Source organism: Bos indicus, chromosome 14 (genome assembly GCF_029378745.1).
Source record: "Bos indicus isolate NIAB-ARS_2022 breed Sahiwal x Tharparkar chromosome 14, NIAB-ARS_B.indTharparkar_mat_pri_1.0, whole genome shotgun sequence".
NCBI lineage: Eukaryota > Metazoa > Chordata > Mammalia > Artiodactyla > Bovidae > Bos > Bos indicus.
In genome coordinates this window covers 44,154,811-44,172,798 of record NC_091773.1, presented here as the reverse complement: position 1 = coordinate 44,172,798, position 17,988 = coordinate 44,154,811, and the positions used below count along the sequence as shown (strand labels likewise).

Here is a 17,988-nt window from a genome sequence, read left to right as displayed (position 1 = left end):
TGAAGTATTCATTGTTGCCGGGTCTTTTCTGTTGGCGGATGCATTTAAATTCCACCAGGAGCATCACCCCATCCATTTTAACCTGTGGTCTCTGTGAACGAAGCACTGCCTCTCTGTGTCTAATGGTCAGATACCACTGCCCACGTGGCAGAGGCTCAGGAAATGCATGGTGAGGAGACCCTGCCCCGTCAACTTTGTTTACCATGTGTTTACAGGTGTCACCAACCCACAGCCACCCAGTGGGCACAGGAGAGCAGAGACCGCACACTCACACCGTCCTGTCCTCCCCCCCAAGAGGGACGGTCAGCCTAAGGTATGAGTGCTTGAAACCCCACATGCCTCCTCTCTACAGAATTAGCCAAAAAACAGAACCACGAGGAAGAGAGAAACCAGAGATACAGTCTTCCATAAAATTCCCCTGAGATGGACGAAACGCCCATTCTTTTGTTCCCATGGTTCCCCCCATCCATTAACTATTAATAAACATTTTTCATTTTTCCAGGGTAACAGTTCATGGTTAGTTCTCTTGCAGAATAGGTAATGCTGATTATTGGGTCTCTTTAAATGCATGTTGCATTAACCTCGGTATGATATGAATTTTAGTTTTTAACCCAGATCAAGGAGGACCTCCCCAGGATTCCCTTGACCAGAACGCTAGACATTTGAGAAGCAAGAGACCACTTGAAAGTACATATTTAAAATAATAATAAATAATAAATGGTTAAAAAATAAAAAAATAATAAAGTAAATCAACCTGAATATTAAAAAAAAAAAAAAAACAGCTTGAAAGAGTAGTGCTCACTGCTGTTATTTCTTGTATTTGCTCATGTAATTCAGTGTAATGAAGATGTCCCAATGGACATGTCTCTAAATGGACATGTAGAAGCTAAGAAGGCTATAAGTACTCTTAAAAGTAGCGAATTTTAACAATTCAGTGAAGGACTTCCCACCTGGCTCAGTGGTAAAGAATAGGCCTGCCAATGCAGGTTCCATCCCTGGGTCAGGAAGATTCCCTGGAGTAGAAAATGGCAACCCCCTCCAGTATTCTTGCTGGAGAATTCCATGGACAGCCTGACCGGCTATAGCCCAAGGGGTCGAAAAGAGTTGGACAAGACTGAGCGCAGGTGAGTGATGAAGTGTGGTGAAAACATCCCACACAGGTTAACCTCTGTACCTAGAGAGACCCCCTGCTGTGTGTCCTAACTTTTTCTAGAGCTTTCCAGGGACTTTGAGGTCTGCAAAGAATGCCCATAGAATCATTCGCACTGACTGCTGTTTCCTGGCCTGTCTTACAGGAAGCCCCGGGGAGAGGGCAAGAAGTGCCGGAAGGTGTACGGCATGGAGAATCGGGACATGTGGTGCACAGCCTGCCGCTGGAAGAAGGCCTGCCAGCGCTTCACTGACTGATGTGCGGGCCCCTAACTCGCCCCAGACACTCCTGCCCTCCTTTTCCTCCGAGGGTGTTGGAAAGTGCTTTTCCTTCCGTACCAAACCCACTTGAAGCCCAGGGAAAGCACTTCTAGGAACCTTGGTGAAATCACAGCAAAAAAACAAAAAAGGTCACAACCTTCCCTGTTCTTGCTGAGAACCCAGCTGAGAGCAGCTGTAACTATTCTTTTCCTTAAAAAGAAAAGTCAACTTTTTTTTTTTTTTTTTGCTGTAGGTCTAGGTCTGAAAACTGTGGACTTCTGTAGCAATCAAACCAACCAAGCCCATTTTTCCTAGAAAGGAGGCCTATTTTGATAAACTTTCTCGATAATACCATTTCTGAGATTTTTTTTTTTTTGACACTTAAGAAGCTACAAGTTATTCCGTAGCATTTGTATAAAGAACAATACCTGTTTTCATTGTGAAGTCTTTTCCCTGTTCTCCATCGGACTTCTGGGAGCAGTTCACATCATGATGTGTTGCCAGGAAGTGGCAGCACTCTGGGTATCTTTTCTATGTCTTTTTTGTTTGTTTTGTTTTGTTTTGAAGAATGGCCCCAAACTGAACCACGGTAGAGCTGTTAGCTTGAAGGGCCCTGGAGGGCATAAGCCCGAAAAGAGATTGATAGTGGACATCACCAGCAGATTTCAGCCCCAGCTGAGTTCAGGACATCCCGCATCACTGTTGGAAAACATCTGGGAGTCTTCCTCAGAAGCCCCACCCTGAGAGTTGGCCCCACCCACTCTCTCCTGGCTACAGTGCACTCAAGACCTGATGTGTCGCCATCTAGGTAAGCCTCGAAGCTTCCTTCAGTGATGCGATGCCAACCCCAGCTCAGATCTGTTCATCACTGCTCATCTGACGGTTGTTGCCGGGTCAGTGGCATATCAGGCCTTCCTTCCCTCAAGACGCCACAGCAGACTGGTTTCAGAAAAGGTAGAGAACTCAGACCATCCCAGCAGGTTGCTTCAGACCACACAGAGCACAGCTTCCGTGTGTTCAGAAAGTCATGTGAGGTCAAATCCATTCTGAGTGCACTTTTATAGGTTTTAGGCTTTAGCGCGTCTGGGAGATGGGTTCATGAACACTATAAAGATTATATGGGGAAAGGGAAGGTCCAAACCTTTATTTTTCTTATCAGAATATTGGAGCTATTCATTAAGAACTCGCTCAGAAGGGAATGTACGAAACACCAAAAGGAAATTGCGTGTTGGTATAGGAATCTCTCAATTCAATAGGACCAGGGCTTGCACTGTGTTCCATTTATTAGACTTTCTAGCCCGGTGTGTGTTTGTCCGTCCGTCTTGCTAGTGGTGGTGCCAGGACAGGGGTAGTTGTCAAGCCCTATAAATAAGCTCATTCTCTGTCTACCCTCCTCTTGATCGCCCTGCTCGAGTTACTCGTCCTGTACCTATGCAAAGACGCAAGAGCACCTTATAGGATGCACTGTGTTGGAACGGGGGCCTAGGATCAGCCATAGGAATGTTGAATGAAATTGCACAGAGCAAAGTTTAATATATTTAGAGGTTGTACATACACTTTTTTTTAAAGAGTAGAAAGAAATCATCTAGTCATAACAGATATCCTTGTTTTTTTAATACGCAAGGGGAAAAAGGAGATTCTACAGTGTAACAATCTGTGCGTTCATATATTTTGGCAATTTTATTTTTTAAACTCTCATATGACATTTGAAACATTATTCCTTAAAAGAGATCCTGTTTTCCTCCTTCATTTATCTTTAAAAATGCTTAAGAGATCAGAGAAAGAGCTTCGTTTAATATCACATTGTGATTACCAATCAGTACAGAACCAGCTATAATGTATGTTTTAGCACTGACGAGGTCAGCCAGGAAACGTATTTGCACCCTCTATCCCAGCCTGTCTTTTCTTCTCCCTGGTATCCTGCTGCTTCACCCACTGGCATCTTGGCTAGAAGGTGATGCTCTGGCCTGAACCAGGAAGCCCTGCACTGTGACTGGACTGCCCAGCGGCCACAGTGCCCACTGGTGAGTCCCAGATTGGTCAGCCATTTGAGCAGGCTCACTGTGAACTTCAGTGCTGTTGGGTGTAACCCTGGAGGACAGGATTTTCTCTTCAGCAAGATTCCATGGCCCTTGATCCTTGGATTAAATCACTAATCAAAAGAGATTAAAAAGGCAAGGGGTTAAATCCATCCCCCGACTCCCAGAACTTTGGGAGAGATGATGTCTATGGACAGTCCTGGAGTGAGGCTCTGTGATTCTGCCCCAGAAGGACAGCCCATGACTAGTTCTGGGCTCTGGCCTGGCTGAGGCAAGCTCAGTCCTTACCTGAATATTAGCTGATGCACGGGTGTAAGCAAAAGCATAGACCTGAACGCAGCTTCCCTAGGATTTCTTCTCCTTTCTGAAACCTTCTTCACACACACTCTCCCATGCGGGGCTCCTTTCTTCAGGCCAGCCCGGGGCGCTGCTCCAACGCCAAGGTGGGCACAGACCCTCAGTACTTCCTGCACACAGACACCTATTCTCTGCACTAAGGCATGTAATGAGTGGGGAACTACCAAGCTTCACCTGGCTGGCCTTGAAGAAAAGGGATAAGATTTCTTTCAAGCCACCCAGAAAGCTACAAATTGTAATATATACAGCACTGATTGTAAATGCTAAAACTTAAAAAAAAATGTAGAGCTATTTTGTTGTATTATGGAACTAAATGATGTGCCAAATTAAGCCCAGGATTTATTTTATGGCTTCTCTGGTACCATGTTCTTTTCTGTCTTCATTTGTCAGGGGGAGGAGGGAGACAGGTGAGAAGGAAGTCCCAGGGCACTTGGCTGCTTAATGGGAGTGCCCTCCACCACGGGCAACTCTGAGAACGTGCAACAGGAACAGCAAAGGCAATGCGTTCTGGTCCCAAAGTCTTTCTAAAGAAGGCATGTGGTAGCCTTTGACTTTTCTCTCCCCAGTGCCCCTTCCTGCAGAACAGATTTCTCATCTCTCTCCAAAGAAGGCACTTCCTGGTGATGGACAGGCTTCTCCAGATAGCTGCACAACAGAGAGCAGTCATTTTAAGTCTCAGTTCTTCTCAGAGGATGTGCAACCAATGAGTGGAAGGCAGTGTGACCGCCTGGAGGAAACATCCGGGAGCAAGTGGGTGGGAAGCCAGAGAGAGGATACAGGGGGGCTGTGGACACCTGACTGGGGTTCACCATCCTAGCGATGATCAGCTGGTGGTGACTGTCCCTGGGCATCTCCGAGGGAGCTGCCGTGTTCCCATTCGAGGAGCCGCTGCTTAACGCCGAGAGACAGCTCCTTCATGGGAAGCACGCAGGGCAGGGATGCAGCATGCCCCGTGCGCATCCCCAGTGGGCACATACTACTCTCCTCCTCACTTGCTAAAAAGTCCCCTCCGTTGTTTGGCGAAAGCCAGTGTCAGGAAGAGGGCAGTGGGTTTCTGAGCAGGAATGTGCGTGCCTGTCAGCAACTCCGTGCCCCAATAGGGTGGGTGCCCTTGGTGAGAGGAGTCTTTGTCCAGTCATAACCTTGTTGCAGATGAAAACTTTTCAATAGAGAAAGAGGCACGTTACAGGTTTTGGACTTTCCAACAAAGTTTTTTTTTACAAAGTTACATGTGTGTTGTAAAAAGTGTCTGAAATTAACATGCCCTCTGTCAAATTTCAAGATCACTGGAAGTCCAGTGTTGCTGGCGTCACACTAAGCCACACTCAAAAGCAGTTCTGAATTAGCCAGGACTGCTCAACCCATGTCCACCTCCATCTGACTTCATTGGAAAAGGAAAACGCAGCACTCATGTGGGAAAATTGAGGGGAAACTGGCACACACTGTACATATGGGAGAGAATACCTTGAGAATAGTAGCAAAATACTGTAAAAAAAAAAAAAATTTCATTTCCTCAGGGAAAACTAAAGGGTATGTGAAATGTAGATCTGGAGAATTTTAAGACTAGAAAGGTTTTCTATTATCTCCAGCATCTTTTCTGGTCAGAATAATTTGTTTGTTTTTTAATGAACATACCATTTCATGACCAATTTCCATGAACTAGACAGTACTAACTTTTTGAGGTGTGGAGGAATGCTCTATGAAACAGAGCAGTTTCTTTGTTTCTTAGACCTGCATTCTAAGGCTGATGTCTGAACCACAGCGCAGTCCCTGGTGGGTTTTCACAGACTCATATAAGGCTGTTTCTGAATGTAATTATGAATATGACGCCTTGGTGTTCCTTTTTATAATCAGCTGGTTGGAGAACTGATTATTAGCTGTACGCAAGAATTCTGTAGGGGAGGGATGTGAAAGTTGTGCATTTTGCTTTAATGACAGGTTAAGGAGCAAACTTCCATGGACTTTTGTGGACAAGGTGCTGCTTTTTCTCATGACCCTGTAGAATTTCTATTGACCACATCAACTGTAGCTCTGATCTATATGAACGCAGGGGAGAATTTGTGCATACAAATGAGTGGAAACAAGAGCAGGATTCATGAATATGGATGAGGATGCGGATCATTTTGGAGAAAGTGCTGGGCACACGGGTCAACTGGAATTTTCGTTTCTCTTAGAAAATAACCCAGCCAGCGGCACACACTGCTCTCCCTGTTCCCCATACCTGTGGGGCTTCCTCCAGAGTGGAACTGTTTGCTTCTTTCACATCGTAACTAGTCAAACCGGAAATCGGTAAATGAAATGAGCTTATAAGCACTTTTAGGTACCAATTGTATCACTAAGTAATGCATACCAGTAGAGCAAGAAAGTATAAAATGTATTTAAGACCGACTGGTTTGCTTACCATGACTAACTGTAAAAGCCCAGATCCAATGACATATGTGCTTTAAAAGGTGTATCTATCATAGGACTAGAAATCAAAAGGGGAATTTTACTTCTGGTCCTGTTTTGTAAATAGTTCCTTTTTTTTTAATTGAAGACAATCTCATGTTTTATAACTTTTCTTGTGAGTCTGAGAATCACAATGGTAATGTGTTGTGTCAAAATGTGATCTTAAATACAATAATAATTATAACTTAATTTTCCAAATAAGGCAAGAAAAACACTGCGTAGGCTTCTACAATTTCTGAAAGATGTGACATTTTTATAATAAGCATTAGTACTTAACTTCTCAAGTTAACAGAACTGGAAATATTTTACAAGATGCAGCGTTTTGTAATCATAAAGAACATGAACATTTTGTGGGAAATGACCTTCGTTTTATACATTGTAGCTTATTTTTTAAAATACAATATTTTACCAAACAGAAAGTGTTAATATTATAAGCAATTCCTGCTCTCCAAACAAAGGGCTATGCCTCTTTTAAGCAAGCATTTTGATGCATATCTTTTCAATCAACCCTCTGCAGCAAGAGTAGAAATGCAGATCAGATGGAAAGATTATTACAACAGCTACTCCTATTATCTTTACCAGTGTTTTTTCAAAGTATTTGGGGAAAAGAAAACATTTTAAGAATCGTATATCTGAAATCTTTAAAATATTAATAGATATGCTTATAGGCAATGAGAGAAATAAACTTGTAAATTCTGTCATGTACTGTGATAGATTTCTGTCACAAGGACAAGCTTAGTGCTCAGCCTACCAGAACCACAAAGCTGCATTTTACTAGCAAGTGTCATTTGATGGTAATTTCTAAAATCATAGTGTATAAGCCCAAAGATACAATTCTTAGCTGATTGGTGTTGTTTAAAATAATTTTGTGCTCTCCACTAACTAAACAACTTTCATTTCCTTATCAGAACAAGTGCTTGATTTTTCACATGAGAAGTTCACAGACAGGCAAGTTTGAGATCAGAAAGTCACTATATTCCCAAGAGTCAGGGAACAAGGAAGGCTACCATGGAGAGTTGATTAACCACACAAATAATTCTGAGCTTTGCCAAAACCATTTCATAATGCATTAGTTTTTTCTAGCCCACTCACTGTTAAGCAAGAAAACATCTTTTCTTTCTAAGATTTTAGTAATTCAAAAGCTAGACTAATTAGTCAAGTATGCAGATAACATCAAAAGAAAAGCTAGGACAGAGCAGTCTTACCCATTAGGCAACCCCTGTGAGGTGGTCAAAGGGTCACTCAGACTCTGCTTTCAAACAGGCTTCAGAATCTGCACACATGAGGACTAGAAATGCACGGGCTTAGGGGAAGACATGTACAGCTTCATCTCTGAGATGAGGCAGTCCAATGCCTCTCTTCATTCTCTTGGAAAATCTCTAATGTTGGCATTACAGTTTCCCAAGAAGTGTTCATTGCTGCATGGTTTTTGATCAAATGAGTCTTGCTTCGTATTTAAATAGAAACCTCCTAATGGTACATAGCAGATGCTTAGAAAGAACAGGCAAATTGTGTAAACGAATGATTCAAATCAGGCAAAGGAAGGACACTAGAGAATGACAGAGATCACAGTGAACCAGAGGACATGCGTCCCCATTGAAGGGGGACCCCAGCTGTAGACAATCAGAACCATGCAGAAATCAGGCCTGGGGCGCTAGACCTTCTGACTTGGAAATATGATGTTACCTGACACTTAATCAAAACTCAAATTCTTGGCCAGCAGTGTGCAGACCAAAGAGAACCTGTATATGGACAGACGCAGCCTTTGGGCACTGGTTTCAACTGTTGGGAAAAAGCAGATTTCACCTTCCATAGCCATCAAGTCAAGTTCTTCAAGCAGCGCCCCCAACTCACAAATTGGCACTATCTGGGCAACTAAAATTAAAGGGAGAGAAGTCAGTTCTCCCCAGAAATCACTCTCATGGAAGATTTGAGTATAAAAATACAACATCCTTAAACTAGCCTTGCCTCTGATCAAAATATACCGAAGTATTATTCAGCTCTCACTCTGCCTCGTGGCATGCCCAGGCCGGGCCCCAAAGCATTGAATGACTGTAATCCTCACTTCCTTACTGTTTTCACTGCCGTGACCACTGTGATGAGGGGGGGGCAAAGAGCAGCCTTGTGCCTTCAGCGAAGGCAGCCAGGAGCCCCTGCAGTTTCAGATAGCACACGTTGCCTCCTCGTGCCAAAGCCCTTTGCCAACCCCTCCACATCCCTTCCCACTCCATCCTGCCTTGTGAGTTTTCATCCCAGGATAAAAGCTCTGTTGTTCCACCTCTGACACGGCAAAATCCTTGCTTCATAACTGGTAGGTACTTAGGTATTTTAGAGTGTCCACTAACCTCAAAATGGAGTTTTTCCATGTAGAAAACCTTAACATCTTTCCCTGAGGGCAAAGACAAAATAGGAATAAATGTGTCATGGAAAAAATTAGAAGTTGCTTCCTTCATTTGGATAAACTAGGTAATTTTAGAGTGTGTCTTACCCCAGAGTCCTGATGGTATTAGGATAATCACTAACCCTTTCAGATATATAAGAAAGTGTGTCTCTTTCAGATACATGACTTCCTTTGACCCTCCCTAGTACTTAGCATAAAATGAGAATATTTCAAATTACTACCACCACCTCCAAAGCCAAACCTGGTGCAAGTGGTCTTGAACCTGAGTCAGCCTCATTACTATGTCCAGGGAGGAGGGAAAGAGCAAGTGAAAGAGCTGGCTTAGACCTCAATCTTCCAGAATGACTCTAGACCTGAGAAGACCCCAGGGACCCATGTTCTTTACCCATACTTACAATCCAAGTATTTCAGCATAAAAGTAAAGAACCCTCATCACAGTATCAAATACAGACTCACTCTGAAATTTATCCCTTTAGCCTACCTCCCAGGCCCCCATCCCCTAAATTCCAGCCATTTAAGTGGTTAATTATAGGAGATGACTAGCTAGTGCAATGTTCCGAGTTAAACTTTTGACTCCTTTGAAAAAAGTTATTTTGCTGCTAACATTCAGCGTTTGTTATCCATGTAAACTTGTATTGATGCCCCCAAATTTGAAAATAAGCTCAAATTCAGTTTGTAAGGATCAAATTGAAAAATACTGTCATCTCAAAGTCGGAAATAGCTGGTAATATGGTTATGTCACATGGTAAATATGAATGCAACTTAAATAACATTGACAATGCCTGATATTTCTGTCATCGTATGATTGACAGGTTGACCAGTCCATGAATGGATTGTCCTCTTCTCTCATCAGCTCACAGGTTTCACAGGTTTTCAGTAAAGCCACTCACAAGTTTAGTCACGGAGCTAGATGGGCCTAAACCATTTTGGCCCATAACCTGCTTTTTGATAAATTATACTTTTATTATGTTTCTCAAGCAATATAGTACTGGAGGAGTAAATTGTGAGCTTTCCTATTCTGGTGGAAAAGAAGCCCATTTTGCAATGGTTAACCCCAATGCCCAAACAGTGGCAGGTCTTAAAAGGACCCAAGTTCTAGGGAACAAGAGAAAAGCTACCATTCAAAAGATAAACAACTGTAGATTTTGAAAGAAGGTGGAGATTATGACTTCAACACTTAAGCCATAAACCTTTTTTCTTCAAAATATTCTTTTCCTATTGAGCACCATCCACATAACTATTAACTGCCAGCTTTCAAAGGAAAGCTCCCCACTATTTATATTATGAAAGTGTTAAAAATTAATTCTCAAGTCTGATTAACCGTTATGTTTACATAGTTACTAGGGGCAGTTCTCTAAATTTTTAATTCAGAAAATTGGTCGGGGAGCGAGCAGCAACTCCTGAAAAAGGCAAGAGCACTGTCATTAAAGAACAAAATTTTCTTAAAAAAAACAAAAAAAAAAGTTTCTCATCTATTTCCTTCTGAATGCTCTTTACATCTCTGACTGAAGAGGAAAAACCAGCAGCTGGAGAAGAAGCTGAATTTTAAGGGAGAGAAAGAACAGTCCGCATTCTAGTCAGGAGTCTCTTTTTCCCTTTTGGCAACCATCTTGAATTCACTAGCAAAATGTTACTCTCCCCTCTGCCTTAATCTGCCTGAGCCAGCGGCCATGCTGTTTTTAATGTATGTTTGCCTCCCAAAGCCCTGGATTAAACATTTTCGCTTCTGTGCTCTTGCTTTCTCACTCTTCAATTAAGGTCCATGGGGATAAATATTACCAGGACTTGCATGTTAGGCTGAGTTGATGAGGCTCCTCTCTTCCTTCAGCGAAATGTTTCCATTTGTCTCAACAGTTTGGGATGACCATTCAGAGAGCAGGTTGATCAGCAGACAGCCTGCCATATTCATCACAAAAGATCCAGTCAGACTCACTGACAAAGAATAACAAGGCAGATACCTAGTCCTTCCACTTTTACTCAAAGCCTCTCTCACAAGTCCTCTACCCCCACGAGTCCCCCTCCGGAGCAAAGCCAATGGAGTGATCAGAGCAGAGGAAGAGAGCTTCACTTTGGCTCATTGGTCTGAGCCCTGACCTCTGCCTAGGGTTACAGAGCATGAAAATGGAACCGACCTTTATTATGTGAAAAGCAAGTGGCTCCTGCGGGGTATACTTGTTTTAAGTTTTTATTTATGCAAAGAGTAAGCTCTTCCAGTCTGCTCATGTTGTGAAGCACGTGTCTCTCACCCCAGTGGAGCTTCCTTCCCATGTTTTGGGCACAGATGATCAAGACAGGAAAGAGGCAGAGCTCGGGGGCCAGTGGAATTACCCCTCAGGGATCTACGGTGTAGCAATCACAAACTACCCCACCCAAGGGAAATTTAAAAAAGATGAGGCACGGTGGGGACCTCCCTGGTGGTCCAGCGGTTAAGACTCCGTGCTTCCAATGCAGGGGACACGGGTACCATCCCTTAGCTGGGGAACAGATCCCACATGCTGTGCAGTGCAGCCAAAAAGAGACGGGGAGAGAAAGATGCATCACTGCAGACTGTAAACCCTCGCTTTGCTTTTTACGCCTTTTCCCTTACACTCTGCTAATTGGAAAGCAATGACTGTGATTTGACCAAGCCCTGTGATGATAGCAAAGCTTCTTCTTCCAAAGTGTCCCAGCTGTTCGGGGAACCTCTGTGATCACTGGTAGAAAGCTTTAGAATAGATTTAGATTTTTAGGGAAGAACTCAATACCCCCCAAATATACTTGTTCCATGACTTCAATAACTGAAAATATCCTGGGTGTAAAATAACCCAGGCAGGCAGATCATATATGTTTTTAAAAAAATGCCATTAATCAATATTTTCCTACAACATGACCTTAAATTCCTATTTTTATAATTAATGGTTGGATGATAGTCAGCCATTGAAACATAAGCTCTCTGGAATAACCAGACATTAGTGTAGTTTCCAAAGTGTTTCATGTATCAAAATCTATATACTTAGAGGAAGAACTCAGGATAAGAAAAAATCGCTAGGTCCCAAAGGGTTCGTGACTATCATCAAATACAACTGCCGAGTGGCCTGTGGTCATCTTTTTCAAATGAGGGAGCCGGGGAGTGAGAGAACCACAGTCATAACAAAACCTCTGTTGCCCTTCATCCATGATAAGATTTAAAGCATTCTACTTTTAAGAATTAAGCCATCTTTCAAGTTGTTTTCTACACCAAATCTAACCTATTCAAATAAAATGATAAAATAGCTAAAAATGGGGTATTTGGGGGAAATGCTGTCAGTAGAAAGCATTGCTTTTTAGTGCCTGCTAACAAAAAAAAAAAAAAAGAAGAAGAAGAAGACTCAGTCCTTCCTGTGAGATGCAAGTGTTAACATGACAGTGTTAACTTGGAATCAGGCACTAGTTCAAAAACACTGAGGCAGTGCTCTCCAATTTTTAGAAATCTTTCAAAATATAATCTTACCACTACTTAGAGGTAAGTACTTGTGTATAAAAGTCTTTAATATTAGTGAATGAATGTAAAAGTGACAAGCTATGCATTTTCAAAGGGTAGTGTTATTTTGTATCCAATCCAATTTTTTTTTTTCATAGAGACTTACCACAACTGCAAATTATTCAAAACAGACTTGAATGCATATCATTAAGGGGATATAGGACTTCCAGCTATACACTTCTGGCTGATACTTTTAAAGACAGTGCATTGAAACTTCAGGCTCTAAACAAATTTCAGCCCCAAAGGTGATTAAAGGAGAAATGGTTTATATTTTACTTCTTCAGCAGAAATGGGAAATGTGGGCGTTACAAAATGGGCCCAGTTTTTTTAGAGGTAAATGTTCTAGTAACACTGGATTAGCAAGCAAACAAAACTGCATGAAGTTAATGAATATTGCCTTGGATAAATATAGCATAGGTTGTGTCTATTGTGTTTAATTCGCAATCTAAGGGGGAAAAAACTCTTCTCCAAAGGGTTTGGATTATATAGTTTTAAAGAATATAAAAACAGAATATAGAAAATAATATAAAAATATTGTCCTGCAAAGAAAAAATCATTGGCTTTTTTTTTTTTTTTCAAAATTAAACAGAGATCATCACCTATATTTTTTTGGAAAGTCCATATGAAATAAACACACATGTCTTCAGCACTCTTGGGGATTTTGTATTCCCATGAAACCTTTTCCCCTAATAATTTATTCTTGCTCCTTAATCAGTACTTTCCTATGTTACTCGGCATGAAAAATAAAATTCTTTCCTTCATCTGACAATGTTGACATAAAGAACTCCATTTCTCTGCCACTTAGGATCTCTTCTGTGTCCATTGAGAAAGTTTCTCAGCTGTTTGTATGTAAAATATGGAAAAATATACTTCTAAACCTGGTACTTGTGGTTATACTGGATATGTTTGCTACCTATTTAGAAGTTATTGGGGGCCGGGATGTGTCTTTTTATATGATTTTTAGCCAAATCCAGATGTTCTGATACTACATTTCTGAATACCTATCTGACTGTAAATACAGCCTGAGGAGGTTCAGGTTAATAAACCTTTTACATGACTGTTCCTCAGCCATGCTCCTTGCCAGCTTTGGGCACCTTGTACATAGATTTGTTGAATGTTTAAATGATGTTGTTTTTCTAAATGCTGTTCTCTAAAACAACTTTTTGAATGTTTTTCGCTTTCCATTGTTTGGGACTTTGTGTGTTGATTTAAAAAAAAAAATGTTTCCTAAATATTTAACACCAGGAAAACTATTTCAAATAAACTGGTGCTAATCGAAATAGAAGGCAGATTTTCAGATGCAAGATTTCCAGTATCAAATGTTGACACCAGTTAAATGGAACTGCACTTTCCAAAGGGGACAGCTGGCATCTACCTGCCATGGGCATCAGAAGGACCCCTGATTGTTTACAGTTTCTGTGGCCCATTTTAAAATAGAGAAATGGTCCTGTCCCCCCAGAGCTGAGAATTTGCTACATGGGTCCTATGGAAGCATTTAAGTAGAAGTAAGGGTCTATAGGAAGAATCATTTTAGTAATAGTCTGCTGGTCTTTGGACTTTCACGTCTGTAATGCTTAGCTGTAACAATGAATATGGTGTTGCCAATCTAGTCTGACGTCATCGTCGCCCTGTATTTCCTGTGTGTATGGTTCTACCTTGGGTTGCACTGGCACGTGCCGAGCCAGAACACTGGACTTTCAGGAAGACCATTCTGACTTCTACGGTGTCCACACACATGCATTTAAATGCACTTGTAACTGGTTAACTACCATGAAGTCTAACTTCCACTTAATAAAAGTTTTTGTGTATCTGCTTCTATTTGAGAGCTGTTGATTTGAGTAAAGGATAACTAACTGGTACCCAAAGGCTCTTGAGGGTTAGAGGATTTGAGGTTTTATCTACAGTTGTTTTAAAAAAAAAAAAACACTTTTTTTAAAAAACAAAGGGATCTCTTTCCCATAGCAAACCGCTCGCCATCGAGACTATTTTTAGAAACATGTTGTAGGTACATCTCATGTCTAGAGTTCAGCCCGGATAATTTCAACTCAAACCCATTCCCTTGGCAATGACTGCCCAGAGACCTCAACTTCTCATACAGTGCTGCTGATCCTGTTGCCCAGGTCATGTGAACACAAGCTGACAGACAGGGGAAAGTCAATGTCCAGTCTAGTGCCAAGCCACTCTGGAGACCCTCCTTGAAGCCAAGGCCAGGTCCACTGGAACTTGACATTCACCTCCAAAGACCAAGCATATGTATTTGTGCAGCAAGGCAGCAGGCTTTGGAGTTCAACAGATTAGGACAGAAATCCGAGTTTTGCCTCTTGTGAGATAGATAACTGGACATGAGATTTAACCTTTGTAAGTCTTGTTCTTACATTAGGAATGATAATAGAAGAGAGAAAACCACTTAGCCTGGCTTAGGCAATATCTTGATCTCCTCCTAGACCAGGCCTCCATAGATGGGGTGGGGAGGGCTATGACTCATGGTCTGCTGCCTGCTTCCCAGAAGCTCCTACCTCACGGAGCTGTTGTCAGAATTACCTGGAATAACAGGTCATCACACACAGAGAACTGTTTCCCAAATGGAGGCCGCAATACTCTAATACTGGAACCCTCAGATATCTGGATTAAGTGCCTTGAAATTCGTGAGTGCCTGCAGAATTTCTTCTTTTCGATTTAAGAAGTTTCTTTCTAAAATAAAAATGTCCAGCCTTAGTAAATAGCTTATGTGCCACATCTGAATGTTTTCTTGGTTACTCCTGGCCATCATTATTTCATCCATTAATAGCCTGAGCAGTAGAGACAGTTTTAAAGCTCAGCCTATTTGATAACTAGAAGCTTGTGCAGTTGGACACCCATTGCTTTCTTCCACCAGCCCTACCCGCAGCCCAGCTCCTTGTCATTGAAACTATATGATTCCCTTGTGTTTGGCACAGGGACCCTGAGCCCTTTGACCTTTCCTGTGAAGCAGGAGGATGGGAGACCAGACTCAGTTTGCTCCTACTCTGTGCCAAGCAAGCACTGGAGGCTTCCAGGTGGACTGACTGTCACAACAGCTGTGTGTGGGAACCACCACCCCATTTTATCCAGAATGAAAGACCTTCATAAAGGTTACCTAACTGTCCTGAGGTCACAGAGCTTACATAGACGTGGATGTCCCCTACCTCTGACACTACCCAGTGGCTGTTCTGCAGTTTTAGGGGCTTTCAGTCTACAGATCTGCTGTGAGCAATCAAAGATAGTGCTCCTTTCTCTCTGCTTCGTGGTTTCCTCCTCCTTTGAACCAGGTATGGGCTGCTCTTCACCTTATGCTGCCTTCTCTCCCCACTCTGTCCTCCTCTTTACACTGCCCATTCCCATCACTTCTTTTGCCAGTTTCTCCCCATAATCTAATATTACAGCAGGGAAACAGATATACACTACGATACATAAAATAGAAAAACAGGGGACTTCCCTGATGGTCCAGTGGTTAAGAATCCGCCTAGTGATGCAGGAGACTTGGCTTTGATCCCTGCCTGGGGAACAAAGATCCTACATGACGTGGGCAATTAAGCCCGAGAGCCACAACTAGAGTCTTATCTGCAAGGATCCCATATGAGCAAAGACCCTGCATGCCACAATGAAGACCTGACACAGCCAAAAATAGGTAAATCTTTTTAAAATAAATAAATAAAATAGAAAAATAAGGAGCTACTGTATAGCACAGGGAACTATATTCAGTATCTTGTAATGACCTATAATGGAAAAGAATCTGAGAAAGAAAATTCACACACACACACAAATGAATCACTTTGCTGTGCACTTGAGACTGGGCTTCCCTGGTAACTCAGCTGGTAAAGAATCTGCCTGCAAAAAAAAAAAAAAGAATCTACCTGCAATGCAGGAGACCCCATTTCAATTCCTGGGTCCAGAAGATCCCCTGGAGAAGGGATAGGCTACCCACTCTGGTATTCTTGAGCTTCCCTGGTGGCTCAGATGGTAAAGAATCTGCCTGCAATGCAGAAGACCTGGGATTGATCCCTGGGTTGGAAAGATCCCTGGAGGAGGGCACGGCAGCCCACTTCAGTATTCTTGCCTGGAGAATCCTCATAGGCAGAGGAGACTGGTGAGCTACGTCTGTGGCATCACCAAGAACTTGAAACTAATACAACATAGCAAATTAACTATATTTCATAAAAACAACAACAACAATAACAACAACAACACTGCAGGGAAAGCTTGATCCTGTATTCACATCCATCAGTTAGAGTTCTTTCTCCCCATGCTTCCCACAGCATGTCTGCCAAGCCTGCAGCCACATCAGATGTCACATACTTCCCCACAAAGCATTGTCATCCTCAGTCCTCAAGGCTCTCAAAGATGATAGCTAAACAGTTCCCTTTTAATGCCCACATTCTTGCCAAGAAGAAGGATAGATGCAACAACCTCTATGAATGGTGTTCGAACCGCACATTCTTGCTTCTTCCAGGCCCTCTGGCCAAGGTCTCAGGAAACTCTGCTCCCTCGGGAGTTTCCAGGAAGCTGCATGGCCCTCAGGTGGGGACAGGAGAAAATATTGAGAAACTGGACTGGAGATGTTGTCCTACAAAGTTATGTGTCAATCATATATTTGCAAAACAAGTTTTGACCAAATGCCTACTATCCTAAAGGGAGGCTGCAGCAAACATCTAACAAGGTAATGGATTCTTTTTTTGGCCATTCCACGTAGCATGCAGGATCATAGTTCCCCAACCAGAGACTGAACCTTTGCCCCCTGCAGTGGAAGCTTGGGGTCTTAACCGTTGGACCACCATGGAAGTCCCAGTGATGAATTATTTTAGTATTAAAAAAAAAAAAAAAAGAAAGCAACCTTCCCTGAAAAAAATACCCTCCAAGACCTTACACTTAATACTCTGGCATGTACTAGGTGCTCAATAAATGTTTAAGTGAATGAATGAAAAACTGTTCAGATGGAGCATTTCTTCAGGCTGTAGATACGCTCTCTGTTTCCATCTACTGTTGCCCAAACAAAGCAAAGAGGGGAGAAGGAAGGGAACATTTTGCAGTCTAGCATAGCCATTTATTGGCTTCCCAGGTGGTGCTAGTGGTAAAAAAACCCACCTGGATCCCTGGGTCGGGAAGATCCCCTGGAGGAGGACACAGAAACCCACTTCCGTGTTCTTGCCTGGAGAATCCCATGGGCAGAGGAGCCTGGCAGGCTGCAGTCCATAGGGATGTGCAGAGTCTGACATGACTGAAGCAACTTAGCCCACACACACATAGACATTTATTTGGTCTAAGTAGCATTTTTAAAGTTTCTTTAAAGTTTCTCAAAATCACCAACTCCAAATGACTGCTGATTACCTAATAATTATTTAATATAGAACAAAGTATACGGTAACACCCACTGGTTTTATGTAGAAATTCCTTGCACATAGCAAGAATTCAGTAAAGGTGTGAAAAAAAGTGAAAAAAATGAATGCTTTGAAATGAAATCCATTGCAGCATAGGTCTGTACTATTAAAAGCATGCAGAGTAAATGGAAGAAGGTCAATAGGATTTGAGTCAATAACAGAGGAGAGAGAACCTAGGTTGGCACTAAAAAATAAACAGTATTTTACGATGAGGATCTGGATATGATAGTAATTGCTCACATCCAGGTAATATATGTACACAGTAAAAAAAAAAAAAATCAGGGCAGTAAAATGCTTATGATGATAGGAAGCCCTGCTGCTCATCCCCTTTCCGCCCTTCATCACAATTTGAGAAGCAGCCAGTTCTGTTTAACTTGATTACATTTTTTCTAAATTATATGCAATTGTTGGAATTCCAGCTGAGCTATTTAAAATCCTAAA

The 17,988-nt window shown here is 42.1% G+C and overlaps 1 protein-coding gene across 2 annotated transcripts in view; it reads left to right on the top strand.

The window, feature by feature from the left end:
* ZNF704 (zinc finger protein 704) overlaps positions 1-13,972 on the top strand; it is a 259,768-nt gene extending 245,796 nt beyond the window's left edge. The window contains exons 8-10 of one of the 2 annotated variants that reach the window (XR_011570627.1): positions 216-313; positions 1,296-1,559; positions 1,664-13,972. Coding sequence is in view for 1 of the 2 variants with exons in the window: in XM_070802741.1 (XP_070658842.1) it covers positions 216-313; positions 1,296-1,407 (210 nt within the window). In the remaining variant the exon portion in view is untranslated. Of the gene's footprint in view, positions 1-215; positions 314-1,295 lie in introns of both variants that reach the window. The other variant, XM_070802741.1, reaches the window with a different exon arrangement.
* The last annotated feature ends 4,016 nt before the right edge of the window (positions 13,973-17,988 follow it).